We start from the raw sequence: 16,987 nt of genomic DNA on the forward strand, positions 1-16,987 counted from the left end.
AAAGGAATCAGGAAACAAATTTTGATTAAATTCGTAAGGAAAAAATAAGAATGGGTACTTTGAGTCAATATTTAAAAACGAAGTGTTTTCATTGGCGATGATAAAAGAAAATTCACGCTTCACGTGATCTATAAGCATGCAACGGTTTTTTTTCATTTTTTAATAACACAGCAGTTTTCAAAACACAACAGGAAATAAGAGATCATAACGTTGGAAAAAATAGATTTGTTTTATTGAAACACGTGATTCAAACTTGATTAAAAAATTATTCATATACTCTAGTTGTTGTCGATCACCTAGAATCGGTTAAACATCACAATCTGAGATTTCAGGTAGATAGTAGATAAAACTCGCTGTCATGGTCAATGAACTTGGCAAAGCGTGACTCTCTCAAGTGATCTACATATCTTTTCTTTATCTTTCTTTTTATATTTTTCTCTCTTTTTTAAGCACATAATAAATCAAAAATTTATGTTTAATCTATCATATAGTTTTTTTTAAAATAATATGCTCAAATATTCATATATTCCGCGTACTTGCGACCACACTCGATTTTCGAGAATAACTAAAAAGGAAACGGAAAAAGAGAGGGGAATATAGTAAAAGATATATATAATCGAGATATTCCTGAAATATAGAGAGAAAAAAGACTATAACTATCCTAAAATCGAATAATAATTTATCTTTTGATAAATGCAATACTATGGATAATAATTCGATGGAACAATCACCTGATTGGTCGAATTGAAATATGAAGTCGATGCGCGCGAACAAGCGGAAGGAAAATAAAGAAAAGATAGTGCTCACTATCCCAGAGTTCTCTCTTCCGGTCAATCCCCCTAGAAATTCGTGGTGGCCAATTCGAGGAGATCCCGAAGTGTACACATCCCCGGTACATTTGATTAAATTTTCTCTCTTTCGACCTATAGCCTGCGATTGAGACTTGGTCCTAACGCGGTACACTGCCCTCTCCTGACAGAAAACGAAACGAAAGAAAAACCGTCGTCAGTGTGACTCACATGGACTCAACCTACACGTTTACACGTCCATAGTTTTTTTTAAATATTTTTTGTACATCGATTGTGTACATGATACTATCTCTAATTATTGTCTTTTTTTTAAACAAAAGGAAGAAAAAAAAAAAGAAAAAAGAAACAAGAGAAGAAAAAAGAAAACGAAAGAAGAGAAAGTTTTTTTTCAAACCGGGAGCAAAAAATGCAACCCGGGGGTGTGTTAAGGAAAACAAAAAAAATGAAAGAAGCAAATTTACATGTTAAACTTTGATTATTGTTGTTTCTCACCAACGAGGTTCCAGTCATCGCCATATTGTCTTGTGCCGGCTCCGCGTTTTTTCTTTTTCTTACTCTTCCCAGTAGACGATGCTGCTATCGTGGCGTTTATTGCCTCTCGAACTGCTGTTTTTGCACTTTGTACGTCTTCCATACTAGGTTCCGTTCTCACTTTCGTTAATGTTACACTAGTTCCTTTTAAATTAATTCCATTTTCTGGTATTGGTTGACCATTTGTTACTTTACTGATTTGTATGTTAGCTAGACCACTTAAAGTTGTGCAATCTGGAGTCAATCTGCTTCTTAATTCTGCCAAACTTGACGGAATAATACCATTAGTATGTTTCAAATTTGAATTCTCCGTCGCCATTTTGGACGGGAGATCGCCTTTCACAATATAATCTGGTTTTGGAGGTGATGTAAGACCTGCATTAATTGCTTGTTGTAATGCAGGGCTCCTAATAGTAACCATACCATTTTCCGATACTTTTATAATGGCTGCCTGTTGAGTTGGTGGCACTTTCATTGGGCCAAATGCAGGATTTCTTATAGTCACCATATTAGTATTTGGGTTATGAAGTATTCTAGCAGGTTCATCTGCATGATCATTCATGAAAAGATCATTATTTTGTACTATTGTTTGATTTGATATATTGCTGGAATTTACAGTATTTTTATTCTTCTTTTTTTTCTTTTTATTAGTACTGCTCTGATTTTGTTGTGTTTCTTTAGACATGTCTATAATAATGAAGTAATAAGTTTATATTATTTATTATTATAAATATTATTGTTATAAATATATATATTGTTATTGTTATAAATATATATATATTTTTATTATATAATTTTATATATATTAAAATATAGAATATTTTACTTACCTTTTTCTATGGATTTAGGCAAAAGATCTTGTTTCAATTTTCCTGTATCTACTACAATCACATTGCCACCTGCCTGAGAACTTGCATAACTCGATTGAACACCGCTCATTGGTGCAGCGATTATTGTGGTTTGTTTCGGTGGATTTACTGGTTTAGGCAGAGGTGCAGATCTGATTGGTAAAGGTTTTGCAGGAGCATCTACTTTCGTTATCGTAATACCAGGTGGTAATTTTAAATTTTCTATATTAATTTTAGAATTTACACCAATATCCTTGAATTGACTGCTCAATGGTGAATTAATTCTTTCAGTGGATACTGACTGTACTTCCGATCGTTGTTTGATACTTATCTGATTTGTCATTTTAGTTTGAATTTTTTGAGTATCATTCTTTGTCTGCTTAATAGTGATATTAGATGTATTTTTATTATTTTTATTGGAACTTAATTGTCCATTTTTATCTTGCGACTGAATTTTCGATTTCTTATTATTTTCATTATTGATATTCAAGTTTTGCGATGACTTTTGTGAAGTTGGTGTTTGAGGTGGAGTATTCATCTTATTCTGCTTTTTTCCAGATATATTTTGCGATTGATTTTTGTTCTTATTTACAACGTTTTGTTGTAACACATTTTCTTTATTTTCTGTATTTCTTTTGTCTTTTTTAGATTTCGTGATATTCTGTTGAACCTTCTTATCATCTAATTGTTTTCCTTTGCTTTTATCATTATTTGATTGTTGTTTTATATTATTCTTACCGTCACAAATTTTATTCTGTATTTGTTGTTTCGAATTATTCATTTGCTTATTGCCCTGTTGTAATGAATTATTACTATTGCTATTAGTATAATTGTTATTATTGTTATTTGTTTTAGTTTTCTTTTTCTTTCCGCTGATGTTTTGATTTTGTTCGTTCTCCAATTTCAAATTGGCAACTTCTTTTGTTTGACCATTTACCAATGTAAACAAAACTTTATCTTCAGCTGGTGTTTGACCTTTTAATGTGATCGTAACTGTTGGTTCTGCATTATTAGATTCCATAACTCTTTTAATTGTCACAATCTGAGGTTGAGTTTCTGTCTGAACAGGTTTCTTTGTTTCTTCTTTTGCTTTTACCTCTTCCATTTTCTTCATTCTTTTTTTCAACTTTTTTCTCTCTTTCTTTGTCAATTTTTTATCATTTAAATCAATAGTTAATGATTTCTCCACAGTATTATTTTTCATATTTGTGCTATTGATACTGTTTATCTGTATTTTATTTTTATTGCTAATTTCAGTTTTGTCACTTTTAATGGCTATTTTATTATTTATCTGACCTGAGACCATTGTTTTATCAGTTTTATTAATACTTTTGTTTTTTATATTGATATTCACAGGTGCAGTCTTTGTTTTGGTATTTATACTACTTGTACTAATACTACTACTGCTGCTGCTACAACTACTGCTACTAGTATTACTACTATTGCTACAGATTTCTTGTTTGTCTTTCTTTTTATTACTTAATTGTTTTATAATCGGCAATGCTACTGGAGGTGACGTAGGTAAAATAGATACTTCAGGTAGATTACACTGAGGTAATAATCTTTGAGGAACAGGTTTTTGTGGATCTACAACAGTGATTGTTACTTCTGGTGTCTTTTTCTGTAATTCTATTAGTTTTTGTCTTTCTGCCTCTTGCCTATCTCTTTTAAGCTTTTCTTCTAGCTATAACAAATAAAATTTTAAATTAATTTTTTGTATAGTTAATGAAGATGAAATATTGATTTCAACTTATATTAACCTTCCGTTGCTTCTGCCTAGCTTTTTTCTCAGCCTTTTTATTGTTATCTTTTTTTCCATTCTGATTACCTTCAATGAATTCTAAAAGTTCTTCCAGATCTCTTTGATCTCGTTGATCTGTTTGAACTACAGAAACAGTCGAAACTGGAGTATTTAATCTAGGCATGATATTTGTTACTGTTTTTGTTTCTGTGCTTGTATCAGATACCACTGATTCTGAGGGACTTTTCGAAGGACTACACGTAACTTTACATTTTCTAGCCTTTTTCTTTGTTAATAATTGTCGTAAACGTTCTCTCATTTCATTATAATTTCTACTAACGGGCGCTACTGAAGGCTAAATAAATATATTTATATAAAATAACATATTAGTACATGTATGAAATAAAAATGATAAAATCTGCTTACAACACCATGGCCAAATACTTCGCAATAACAACAATCGCAATGTCTACTAGAATCTCTTTGTGCTGAACTACTGGTAGAACAAGAATCCTCCTGACTACTTCCGGAATCCGAACAATCTCCATCTCCGGAACTCACTAAAAAATGTATATAATATATATATATATATATATATATATATACACTTTTTTTATTTAACAAAAAAGAAAAAAAAAAGAAAAAAATAATTATGAAATGAAAAAAAAAAAAAATAGTTCAATGAATACTGACAATCGTTACACGAGACTCTTTTAATATGCTCAACATTAGCCTGTTTATGACAGACATGCGACGAATGATTGGTATGTGTATGAGATCTATGAGTGGGACCCATATTTTTTACCAAATCTGGAAGAGGTCCATGTGTATGAGAATGAGTGGTACCTATTTAAATTCAAAGAAGATATGTTTTTTGTTATATCTTTCTCTTGAATTTTGATAAAAGTATTTTTTAAAAAATTATTTACAAAATTATTTAATAATTGTTTATTTATATTTACCTTGATGTGTTGTGTGATTATGAGTGGTATTTGGTGTCTGAGTTGTCGAATGTCGCGTTTGCGTTTGAGCAGACTGTGTAGTACCAGATTTTATTGCAGGTTTAGGTGGCTCTTGATTAGTTTTGATAGTAGACGGCGATACTGGTTTTGAATGACCATTTGATACAACCGTTTCAGGTACGCCTAATAATATTTTCAAATATCATCATATTGTATTAAAACAAAAATTTTATTATTGACAATAAGAAATAAAATTTCTTTTTTATAATTACATTTTGTTAGACAGGGACAAGTATCCCATATTTTCCGCTTGGAGTTTAATAAACACAAACAAGGTGGATTTTCTAGCACCATTTTTCTTTCTGTTATTTCTCTTACATGCTGATATACACATGAACAAGGTTGTGTATCAGATGTCCATAAATCAATATCTTCATTTACATTTATTTCATTTCCATCATTTTTTATTTCTTTTATTTCTAAATCTTCTAGTTTTTTCTTTACTTGTGTTGCCGAAAAATTAGCTGTGTCTTCTATAATAAAATTAAACAAAAAATTAAACATATAATATAAATAAAATAAAATACATATAAATTTTACTAGTATGTTAGCAATCTTTACCTAAAAAACCATTTGTGAGTTGTGGAAAGGGATTTTCTAATGGTAATATGATATTTTCAGTATCACTTTTATTAATCTGTAAATTAATTATTAATATTATATTAATAAATTTTAATAAACTTAGTATTATATTAATAAAATTAATTGAAATAAAAAAATTCTTACAGTAGAAGATATTGTAGGTCCTATACACATATGACACTCGCAACTTTTTCCTTCTTCTACATTATTTTCCAAACAAGTTCCTTCGATTTGGGCCCTTTTTGAAAAACATTCATATATTAATACAAAAGAAAGAAAAAATGATTATAATGATTATAATTCATGTACATAATAACAGTACTTGACTGATCTCATTGCAGACTGTACTAAATGGCAAGTTGCACAAGCATAATCAAAAAAATCTTCCTGTCCATTAGTGTAAATATCTGTAACAGGTTGTGCACCTGCTACATCGGATAATTTTTGTCGTAGTGATTTTACAACTTTACTCCAATCATCTAATAAAATTTGTAGTATCTCAATACTTGGAGGCATATCAGGTGAATCCAAACTTAAATCTGGAGTAGGACTTAAAGACCTATTATCCATTTCTGATACATCAACTTTTGCTTGTGATGTAAGCGTCAAAAGTTGTCCATCTGTTTCTTGAAATTCACTGTAATAAGAATAAATATGAAATCAGTGATTCACGAAAATATATGAATTATATTTTATTTTTATATGGACATACTTTCCAATGTCAGGCGTTTTATTTAACATACGCGGTTCCAGAAGTTTGCTAGTTGCTGTGAATATTTCCCTTACTTGTCTAAGATGGGTCATTCGACATGCTTGTTCTGCACTGAAATACGCACCGCTTATGAAACTTTGTTCATAGATTTTCTTTCCTGGGATTGTGATCAGTTGATATAGTTGTATTATTGTTAAAATATAATCACATTGTCACTTACTTGTACTTGTCCATCCATGATTCAGTTTCTGCCCAAAGATCTCTAATTACCGTCATTTCTTTGTCAAACCATAAATATCGATGAACAAGACGTTGATATTCCGAGCCTTTTAAAGGCAAAAGTTTTCTTAACTGTAAAACCTAAGATATGTACTTTGTTGTCTATATTAGATATTGTAATTTAATTAAAATATTAAAATAATATAAGTTTATTTACCTGACCAATAAAAGGTGGTAAATTATCTTGTATAAAGGGATCATCATATATATAAATTTGATATAATTTTTTAATAAAAGCAGTCCATGGTAAAGGAAATTTATAATAGAATTTACCCAAATGATCTTTTAAAAGTTTTACAAACTTAGAAATCTTTACAGCTGTTGTTATCAATGCATCATAATCATCTAAAAGACCTAGAAAGAAGATGTGTAAACTAATAATAATAATAAAAATAAATTATTTAATTTAAAATATAATATATTTATATTAACCTGTAAGAAAAACTTCTGCTAAATTATTTACATTAAGATCATGTAAAAGAGCTAATAAATGAACTTTTACTTCTATAACAAATTCTTGCGCCAAGCTTACTAATCTCATAAATAATTGATGAGGATTCCTTTTACATAATCTGAAAATAAATATTGAAGTTAGATTCATAAATGTCAATCCATTAATTAATTATTAGAAAAATCTCTCTTAAACTTACTGCAAAACAATCTTGTGCGTATCATCAGCTGAAAATGGAGTTTGATGAAATTGTAAACCTCCCGGAATACGAGAAGCTTCTAAGGCAATATTAAAGGAACCTCGAATATGTTGACGCAATTCTGTCCATAGATTTTGAAACTTTATAGCCTTTTGCAATTCTTCTCCAAGCAATTCTCTATATTGAGAATAATGATTAAATTTATCCACTAGTTAGATTATTTCTTTTTATTTATAATAATTACCTTTTTGCTTTGCATACATTACACGAACACATTTCCTTACCCCTGAAGGGGTTTTCAAGGCTCACAGTAGTATTCGAATTTTCAATAACCGTCTTCGGCCTCATTTGCATCGTGTTCAGTTCCATGTTGTCGGGACCTCTCGCGCCCTTGACAAACTCATCGACCACGCTTTCGTCAAGTGCCACGCTCTGCAAGTAGAACGTGTTCGTGGTTGACGATCGTTGGTGCGATGTGAACATGAAACGGTGTTCACTAGAGGAAAACATACCGCGACAGGAACCGAGTCCGCGACGACAGGAGATCTGACAGCATCTTCCATGTAATTAACAGCCCAATCACTTTCCTGTCGCGTGAAATCGTCCTCAGAGCTAATGCATCCATCATGAAGAATATCGTCAGTGTGTTTCTTAACAAGAACGTCATCCATCGCTACTACGTTGCTTTCTCTCGTCCTGTTGCATTGACCATCCTCGCCGTCGCTACCGCTCATTTTATTACCGTGTAATATAATTGTCACACTGAACTAATCGCTTATTAATATTTCAGTCGAGTTATACGACAATTGATACGTTTTTTCACGGGTTTTATTTCAAACCGCGTAAACACCTAAACTGCATTCAATCAACATTCGCTCAATATGGCGTCTCGCGTGCTCATCTCGTGGTTCAACATTGTATCGTAAGGTGACGTGCTTTGGCGATTGCGTATTTGCAAGCTTGCTGCCGTGCATTGACTATCATCCATAATCTTTTCTTAAAAATATCAATGAAAATAAATATTTTGTTGAAATTTAAAAAAAATGGTTTCAAATACATTACAAGGAATCTAAATACAAAAATAAATCTATATTATTCTATATTTATATATCTATATAATCTAATTTATATGTTTAAATATTCATTTTGATGTAAATAAATTTATTTCTTTGAGACGCATTATCATACATGATTTAATATATATACTTATTATGTTTATATGATGGAATGAAATACATAGAACTTATCTTAGTAATTAAATTTAATGTACGATATAAGATTAAAAAAAAAAAAGAAATATCAAAATAATTTATCATTTGAGAAAAGAAGGAAAATACATATACTGCCCTCTTACAACTAATTGATAATTGACAATATATTGCAGAATATTGTAGATAAAAATGCGAAGTAAATACGAGTTATTTCTTGCTACGTGGAAATAGCCGAGTTCAAGATACGTGAAAACAAATTGTCACAAAAATGACAACAACAAATTACTTGGATTTGGACATTAATAAATTATTTGAAGAGTATACAATAAAGGAGATCGAGGCAATTCAAAAGAAAATCCAACATGAAAGTGATAGAAAGAAAATCGAACTTAGAACTTTAGTTGGGTAAAGTTCTATTTTAATGACTTAAAGTAATTGGTTGTTACTCTCTTTTATTTTCTGTATAAATTAATATTTATATATCTCTTAAATATTAATAAATTGTTATTAAGTAATAAAGTTTCATATATATGATTGCTATCAAAGGTTAATAATTTAATCTTCGAATATACTTATTAATTATTTACATATTTTTAGGGAAAGATATCGTGATCTAATATTGGCTGCAGACACAATTAGAAAAATGAAAATAACTTCTGAACATGTAATTTCAAGAATCATTGATATTGAAAACAAATTTGGTGAATTACAAAAAAAATATCTTATTGGATTTAAAATTGATTCAATTCAAAATGAAGATGAAAAGTATTTTTAATAATTTCATTAAATGAAGTACATAATTTTTTTATTTTTTATACTATTATATAACATTTTTTTATAGAAATGTAGAAGCAAGTCAAGATTCAATTATTATTCAAATAAAAATCTTAATGGATGTACCTCAATATATTTGGTCTAGTATTGAAAACAAGGATTTATTATTTGCTACACAATTATATTTAATAGCTCAACATATAAATTATAGTTTATTATTCGAAGTGGGAAGTACAGATTTATCAATTAAATATCCAATTGTGTCTAAACAATGGGATGTTATTAGCCAATTTAAAAATATTATATTAAATAAATGTAACAATGTATTACAATCATTAGATGTGCAGCCAGGGGTTGGTATTTATTTTATATTATATTATAAAATTTTGTATATTATTTATAATTTTATAATGATGTTATTAAAATCTATTTAAATTTTAGAGCATAGCAAATTGTTTAGCAGCATTTGTATTATTAAATGGAACTTCATTCTCAGATTTATTGGATAAATTAATATCAATGCGTAATCAGGCTATTAAATCTATTGTTACAGATGAAAATGATAATAGTGTTAAAACAAAAATAAAATTATGTATTAAAATATTAATTCAAACAATCAATTTAATCTATTCTTGTTTTATAAGTAATTATAACATATATAATGTATTTTATTCTTATTATCATTTTAAATATATATATATACATATAATTAAATATTGATTAAAAAATTACAGATTCAGATGGTGAATCAGAAGGTCTTGTTTTACAATATTTAATAAAAATTCAAGATCAAGAAGCATATTCTTTACTTTCTCAGTTAGATTTGAATCAAGAATTATTACAAGAATTTCTTCCTATTGTGACCAAACAGCATAAACCATTTACTGTACATAATTCTGAAAATTTTTGTATATTAGATCTGCAAAAGAGGATTAAATCTTGGCTTGATTGGGTAGCTGAATTTTGCAATCATGAAATTACAAAACTTTTAGATTTAATAATATCTATAAGAGGTTTATATTATGTTCGCGAAGAAGCTGTTAATATCAATCTGCCAGAAAATTGGAATAAAATATGGGAAGAACTTTCTCTTCCAAGAATAACTTTCTGGGTGGAATTTTTCCAACCTTTAATATCTCAAAGAGTAAAACGTACATAAATATGATATATATATTTTTTGTTATTAAATTGAAAATAATAATATTGTTAATATTTTTAATTATATCAGGTATTATAAATGATAAATGGATGGAAACTATCACTACGTTAAAATCTGATGTAATTGAACTCTTAGGCAAAATATGTTACGATAAATTTGAATATCCAGAACACGATTTGCGATGGTTTATCTGGAAAGATTCGCCAAATGATATTCCTCAGAAACTTACTAAAAATGGTGGCCTAGATAGTAAAAGATCTTTATTGATGAAAACCAAAGGATATTCGCCAAATATTCTTAAATTATGTGAAAATTTTGATACAAGTTTGCACGTTTTACTCGCAGATCTTGAGCAATATTTGTACGAGACAGAACATGTAATGTCTATTAAAGACAATCTACTATCCACAAATATATCGTTAATTTCAGATTCGTTTTTTGATCGTGCGGAGATCCAAGAATATTTACAAACAATTAGTACCAATATGATCGAAGATTTTATCAATTTTGCAAAAACTACATGTGTAAATGATAAACCTGACTATGGTCAACGTGATGTAAATGCTATTGTAATGGCAAGATTTCTTTTAGCATTGATAACATTGAGTTCAAATCTGAATAAATGTTTCACACTTTCAAAAGTGTCTGGGTTAACTATAACAAATATGAAATGGCAAACAATTTGTGATAAATTAAAAGAAGAAAGTACTTTTATTTGGTCAGTTTGGGCTAAAACATATAAAGTTAAAATAAGTGAACATAGAGAAAAGTTCATATCGAAAGAGTCATTACATGGTTATCCAATACATTTGGTTATATCAGAATGGGAAAAAGTAACTATTGAAGAAGATTCAGGAGAGGGTAAGAGAATAAAATCGGAAATTTTAGTACCATATCAGCCATCCATTCACTTGCAGAAATTTTTGACTGCTATTAATAAAGATTTAAATAAAATAATACCACACACACTTCCAAAGTAAGTTTCAAATTATTATTTAATTCATAATAATATCATAAATTAAATTTTAATTTTTTATTATAGAAAAGTATTACATGAAGTTATAGAAGATATTGTAACGGAATTATTAAATCATGTAATTGTATTCAATGATGCAAATCTTTCTCAAAAACAAGCCTTTCAAGTATTATTTGATATAAAATACTCTAGTCTACTTATGATACCTCGTGAAAATAAAATTTTAATTGATTTGTCAAACAAATCATGTGAAAATATATTATCTAAAATCGATCCATTCGATTATGATGTTTTTAATCCTTTCATTCATACTAATGTGAAGAAAAGTGTTCAAAGATCTTTAGTATGTATTTGTTTAATTAATCAATGTTAATCAACATTCACATTTTAATTATTTCAATTTTCATTTTCAGCTCATATTAGGAAATCTTATACCTCATTTGGAACAGTTACATTCAATTTTAGGTGCACGAAACGAATATAATAATATTGAAGGTGTAAAATCAGATTTGCCAACAGTACTAGCTTTATACACAGGAGCACCTTGGTTCCCACCTTTAACTGTAACAGCTCCAGCAAAAAATTTACCTCTTGTTACTGCAACTCTTCCAGAAAAAACACAGGTAAATCACATTTTTTAATTTCAAAAATTTTTAAATATATCTGAATTATATAAAATTTCATTTAAATATTACTTTTTTAAGAAATTATTTTTGTTGCTTATTTATACATGAATATTTGTTTCATGTAAATACATATAGATTGCTTTCATGATAGATATTTCATGTATCTTTAGATTGCCAGAATATACACATACGATAGTTCGCGCATTTGATTGTGGTAAGAAAACGATCTTACATCTTTACGTCTTGTTAAAGTTCTTATGCTTAAATTAACAAATTAACGAAGCATATGTTTCAGACGTGTTAAATTATACTTTTTTGTTGAAATTAATACTTAAAAGAAGATTTAAATTTTATGTAATGTAAAATTTTTATTTAATTTTTTATGTTAATTTAGCGCAAAAAAACTACTAGCAAGGAAACTACAAAAAGTGATTCAGCAGGAGCTACAATCAAATCTGGAGCAGCGGCATTTTTTGGGGCAATGGGTTCAGATTGGTTTGGTAGTAGTTAATTTATTTATTTAATTTTTAACTTGATATAAAAATTGTAAATATTTATTATATGTATATATACGCTAAGTATATTCATGTAAATATCATAATATTGAATTGCCTTTTTGACAGCAATGTCAGTATTAAATAAAATATTTTATACAGCCTTTAAATCCTTATAATTTTTTTCGAATATTAATTACGTTATTTTTTTATAATTTAAAAAAAATTTTTTAACATTAATTTTTTAACATTTGCTTAAAAAATTTTTAAATTACTGAGAAATTAAATAATTACTTATAATTTACTTACTATTATATAAATAATATATCATAATTTTATCAATCCTGCATATTTTTAATTTTCAAATATTTTCTCAGGTACAGATAGGTTACACCGTATGCTAGCGCCACAACTGGATAATTCTTATATTTAAATTTCAAATGTCATCGATCGCATGCGAAATTGTTTCATAATTTTCATTTAAAAAAAACAGTGTAAAATAACAAACAAGTATTCAATTAGTGAAACTTTCAATTAGTGTAATTAATATATATAAAATATCAGTTCATACTTAATATTAATAGTAAATATGAATGTAATTTGTTTCCTACATTTTAAAGCAATTTCATAATAGCGTACGATGAAAATGAATTAAACTCATTTGTTTTAACGAAAGAAAACACTTTTCAATTTTTTCGATCGTATACAAACTCAAGTATCCGATTCGTACAATATGTGGATTTAGTTTCAATTTGATCATCGATCGCGACGCGTCGTTTAAAATTTGCCGAGCGTTTGTAGCGCCACCGGTGGAAGAAATAAAGATAGAGGAAGAGGACGCATCGATAACTTGATAAAGATGGAATGACTGAAAGTATCGCGGGCAGTTACGCAATTACTTTTGAGGGGCAAGAGGGAGAGACAAGTGGCAAAATACGCCAGCGCAGTGTAGTACACGTTTTGGTATACGGCAAGATGGCCGGATGGGCCCATCTGTGGTGATATCGGTCGTAAGGCGTTCTCAATCACACTTGAAAAAAAAGCAACAATACGAAACCCTCCAACTTCAAGAATATCGCTGGGACACTTTGTATCATCATCGGCATCAAATGGTGAGTGAGAACATTTTTTAATTTAGTTTTGCCGCTCATAAGAAAAACATACGACTCGGTGCGTGCGACGTTTCGCGCGCTGTTTTTGAAATTCTAGCAGACTACCCAGGAATTTGCGTGTCTCAAAAGTCGTCTGCTATAAATTATATAGCATCGAAAATATATATGGCGAAGTTTGAAATAAATAATTGAATATATAATGCAAACGTTAAATATATTAAATAATGTCAAATAATTTTATCCTATTTTAAAACTTGGAAATATTTTATAGGATGATTCATTATGATACAGCTATATAATATTAAAATTTTTATGAGAAATTTCAATGTATTGAAGTCATTATAATTTTAATCTCGAAGAATAACTTAAGATTAAAGTTGTTTAAATATCTCTGAAGCAGCGATAAGTTATTGCCGTAATGTTTTGATTATTTTATCTACATTTTTCATCAATTTGTATTGTTGATGTAAAACACGATATTTGATGGTTTTTTAGTTTTACTAGACGTGAATATGTTAAAAATTTTTTGTTAGATTATAATTCATGTAAATGATAATATGCCATCTATAGAATATGTAAATTATGATCGAATATAAGAGATTAATATGCACGTATTAGCGACAAGTACATCATTTTAAACTCGAAAATATTACAATTAAATTTAAATTAAAATAAATTAAGATTATAAACAGAATATAACATATATGTAATGTTTAAAAATGAATATTGAAATTATGCAATATATATTTACTTATGAATATTTATTTATAATTATATTATATTATATTATATTATAAATTAATTTATAATTATATTTTTCAAAAAAGATAAAAGAAAATAAAATAATAACATTTATAATAATAGAAAATTGAAATAACTAAATTAATTCTTATGTCTATGATATAATGAAAATTAATCCATGAGATTTTTTGTTGATTAATTATTCGAATACTCGATAAACTAAATCGATAGGAAACGTTTAAGTTGATGGCCGACTTTTCTTTTTATATAATGGAAAAAATCACCATCAAAACAAACGACAAGAGGTTGGATAAAGGCCAACTCTACGGTAGGCTGCATCGCGAGAACAAAAAATCTTTGCACTTGTGATATTGAGCGGAAAGTTGCGATGCGGCACCACGCGGTCATTTCCCTAGTGAAATGTTACATTTCACCTTTGCTATCTGAGAAAGAGGAAGTGCATCAATTGAATCATATAGTACGTATATTTTAAATAACACATCGATCTATTTTTTTATTAATTCATCTCATAAACCATATTTATCTTTTATTTATTCTATTCATTCGAATGCAAGTTATTATTATTTCAAAGTATAACGTTTTATTGAATGGTTAAATGATAATTCAATTATTATAATAATATAAGTATAAATATATATTTCTTGTTTATAATATTTTATATTGTATATAATAACGAAAAAATAAGTAAAAAATATTTCATTCATAGAAAAATTTATATTTTAAAAATCTTCTAACAATTTTAAAAACATTCTAAAAAGTGAATGGTATAATAGATTTCTAGCAAAGAATTTTAAATACAATTTTAATTTATAGAATTACATTATATTAGTATTGAACAATTAGATTTATAGTAATAATATATTTATGTACATAAATTTATAATTTTCTTTATTTGTTTTGACAAACATTTCTCTTTTATTGTCGTTGTAACCTTGTTTCGCGGTTCTTCAATTTCTTTATTTGCTCTCAGAAAAATAGATGGCGAAGATATCGGAATGGAGTATTTTTCTTTCCACTTGGCAACATTTACCGCAAACAAGTACTGTTTTAATGTTTTCTCTTTTCATATTAAATTGCACAAGATGATTAAAAAAATGTTTTGTGAGAATAATGATGCTATACTGCAGGATATTATATATAATTTATAAAATATAATTATATATAATTTTTAATTTCATTAATTTTTTTTTATTAATACTTAATCATCAATGATGATTATTTTATTTTTTAATTATTGAAAATTATTTAAAAAATTTATATCTTTAAATAAATTTTCTATTTTCAATTATTCAAAGTATTATTTCAGAGTAAAAAAAAAAAAATCGTTCTATTGAAATCACCTGTTGCATACTCGTTTTTGTATCTATTTGCAAAAACTAAGTCTAAATCAACGAAGTGTCCGTTTTTAAAATTTTATCATATTACAATTAATCTAAATTGTTTTTGAATAATTGGATGTTCTCTTTTGAAATGATCTTTCTATTTTTTCTCGTTTGTTTCATACGAATAATACAGTAATAGTAAAAATAATTCATTTATATATATATTTTTTAATTAAATTTTATATCTTTTTATATATTATTTTCATATATTATTTAATTTTAATATATTTTTTAATTTTATATTATATCTTTTCATATATTTATTATATTTATTTCTAATAGTAGAGTATGTTTAAAAAAAAGATAATGGATTATTTATTTTAATTATATTAAATTATTTTTTAAAAAATATTTTCCAATATATCACAAATTATTAATATTTCAGAATTTATCGATACTTAATCCTTTTATTAGCTTAAAAAAATTTTTATCCGAAATTGCATTTTAGAAATCAAATTAGATTAAGAACTCTTTAAATTTTAAATAATAAAAACGAATAAAATACTACATAATAGCAAGTTTTTATACATTTCAAATTTTATAAAATTAGATTATGTATTCTTGAAAATAAAAAAATGTTTTTATATTATATTTTTGAATGATATTATGTATATTTATGAAAAATAAAAATACAAAATTGTTTATCCAATATTATCATTTTAAATTATGATAAAAGATGTAAATTTAATTTTCTTCAAATTTTATATATAGTGTATTATTATGAGAAATGATCGGTTAAATGGATTCGATTTTTATTAGATGAGTCATTTTCTTTGATCATTAGATTGTAGCTTATATGCTTATCGCTGAGAAGAATCATTAAGTCAATTCATTAAGCTAATTTTTTGATACCTGATACTTTATAATTATATAATATCATTAATAAATTGATAATCTTGCAAAAAGAGAGAAACAAATTTATAACAACTTTAAGGAAATTAAAAAAAAAAAATGTCTCAAATCAATATCGAAGAAGATAATTAAAAAAAATATATATTTTTTCATATAATAATTAAAAATTATTAAGTTACTGAGTAATTTTTTTATTTTTAATTTTTTTATATTTTTTGATTTGTATTAAAATATAAGAAAAATTATTATTTAATAATAATAAATAATAAAATATAACATACAATAAAATTAATAAAATACATAATTTATTGATTTACTATTTTATTAATTAAAAATGTAGATTCTAACAAAATATGCATTTTTATTATATAACAATAATGATCTGTGTTTTTATTATATAAAATAGTTAAAAATCTAATAAATTATATAAATTATTTGTTTTTTAATGAAATTTCTTTAAATCGT

The 16,987-nt window shown here is 26.9% G+C and overlaps 3 protein-coding genes across 15 annotated transcripts in view; 2 read left to right on the forward strand and 1 right to left on the reverse strand.

The window, feature by feature from the left end:
* The window catches only part of LOC102675893, a 10,404-nt gene extending 2,309 nt beyond the window's left edge, over positions 1-8,095 (reverse strand). Inside the window, exons 1-19 of one of the 9 annotated variants that reach the window (XR_004151756.1) lie at positions 7,687-8,095; positions 7,419-7,606; positions 7,175-7,351; positions 6,957-7,096; positions 6,682-6,878; positions 6,466-6,605; positions 6,246-6,356; positions 5,856-6,170; positions 5,678-5,771; positions 5,513-5,588; positions 5,164-5,424; positions 4,892-5,074; positions 4,623-4,775; positions 4,356-4,489; positions 3,949-4,284; positions 2,171-3,872; positions 1,302-2,027; positions 732-972; positions 211-565 (exon numbers count right to left, since the gene is read on the reverse strand). Coding sequence is in view for 5 of the 9 variants with exons in the window: in XM_031514958.1 (XP_031370818.1) it covers positions 1,285-2,027; positions 2,171-3,872; positions 3,949-4,284; positions 4,356-4,489; positions 4,623-4,775; positions 4,892-5,074; positions 5,164-5,424; positions 5,513-5,588; positions 5,678-5,771; positions 5,856-6,170; positions 6,246-6,356; positions 6,466-6,605; positions 6,682-6,878; positions 6,957-7,096; positions 7,175-7,351; positions 7,419-7,606; positions 7,687-7,908 (5,172 nt within the window). In the remaining 4 variants the exon portion in view is untranslated. Of the gene's footprint in view, positions 1-210; positions 628-731; positions 973-1,270; positions 2,028-2,170; positions 3,873-3,948; positions 4,285-4,355; positions 4,490-4,622; positions 4,776-4,891; positions 5,075-5,163; positions 5,425-5,512; positions 5,589-5,677; positions 5,772-5,855; positions 6,171-6,245; positions 6,357-6,465; positions 6,606-6,681; positions 6,879-6,956; positions 7,097-7,174; positions 7,352-7,418; positions 7,607-7,686 lie in introns of those variants that run through there. The other 8 variants (XR_004151755.1, XR_420761.1, XR_004151757.1 and 5 more) reach the window with 8 other exon arrangements.
* A 357-nt stretch (positions 8,096-8,452) lies between these two features.
* On the forward strand, positions 8,453-12,584 carry LOC102675577 (conserved oligomeric Golgi complex subunit 1). Of its 3 annotated transcripts, XM_006609050.2 has the most exons (10): positions 8,453-8,790; positions 8,983-9,150; positions 9,227-9,512; positions 9,601-9,802; positions 9,894-10,310; positions 10,388-11,294; positions 11,361-11,637; positions 11,708-11,917; positions 12,091-12,134; positions 12,315-12,584. In XM_006609050.2, the coding sequence occupies exons 1-9, from the start codon at positions 8,654-8,656 to the stop codon at positions 12,127-12,129; spliced, it is 2,643 nt and encodes an 880-aa protein (XP_006609113.1). In that variant the 5' UTR covers positions 8,453-8,653; the 3' UTR covers positions 12,130-12,134; positions 12,315-12,584. The 3 variants fall into 3 exon arrangements, with proteins under 3 accessions (XP_006609113.1, XP_006609114.1, XP_006609112.1); XM_006609051.2 differs by lacking the exon at positions 12,091-12,134 and having other exon boundaries at positions 8,455-8,816; XM_006609049.2 differs by lacking the exon at positions 12,091-12,134 and having other exon boundaries at positions 8,455-8,790.
* A 740-nt stretch (positions 12,585-13,324) lies between these two features.
* LOC102678196 (ras-related protein Rab-32) overlaps positions 13,325-16,987 on the forward strand; it is a 54,233-nt gene continuing 50,570 nt past the window's right edge. The window contains exon 1 of one of the 3 annotated variants that reach the window (XM_031515016.1): positions 13,325-13,526. In XM_031515016.1, the coding sequence (XP_031370876.1) occupies positions 13,398-13,526 (129 nt within the window). In that variant the 5' untranslated portion in view covers positions 13,325-13,397. The remainder of the gene's footprint in view (positions 13,527-16,987) is intronic. The other 2 variants (XM_031515017.1, XM_031515018.1) reach the window with 2 other exon arrangements.

The sequence above is a fragment of the Apis dorsata genome, unplaced genomic scaffold, assembly GCF_000469605.1.
Source record: "Apis dorsata unplaced genomic scaffold, Apis dorsata 1.3 scaffold_52, whole genome shotgun sequence".
NCBI lineage: Eukaryota > Metazoa > Arthropoda > Insecta > Hymenoptera > Apidae > Apis > Apis dorsata.

Bases quoted from the DNA above. Each gene is read 5' to 3' on its own strand.
- LOC102675577 (XM_006609049.2), top strand. From the start codon at position 8,654: ATGACAACAACAAATTACTTGGATTTGGACATTAATAAATTATTTGAA. The intron at 9,151-9,226 runs GTATTTTTAATA...ATTTTTTTATAG, and splicing joins ATTCAAAATGAAGATGAAAA to AAATGTAGAAGCAAGTCAAG. The intron at 10,311-10,387 runs GTACATAAATAT...TAATTATATCAG, and splicing joins AATATCTCAAAGAGTAAAAC to GTATTATAAATGATAAATGG.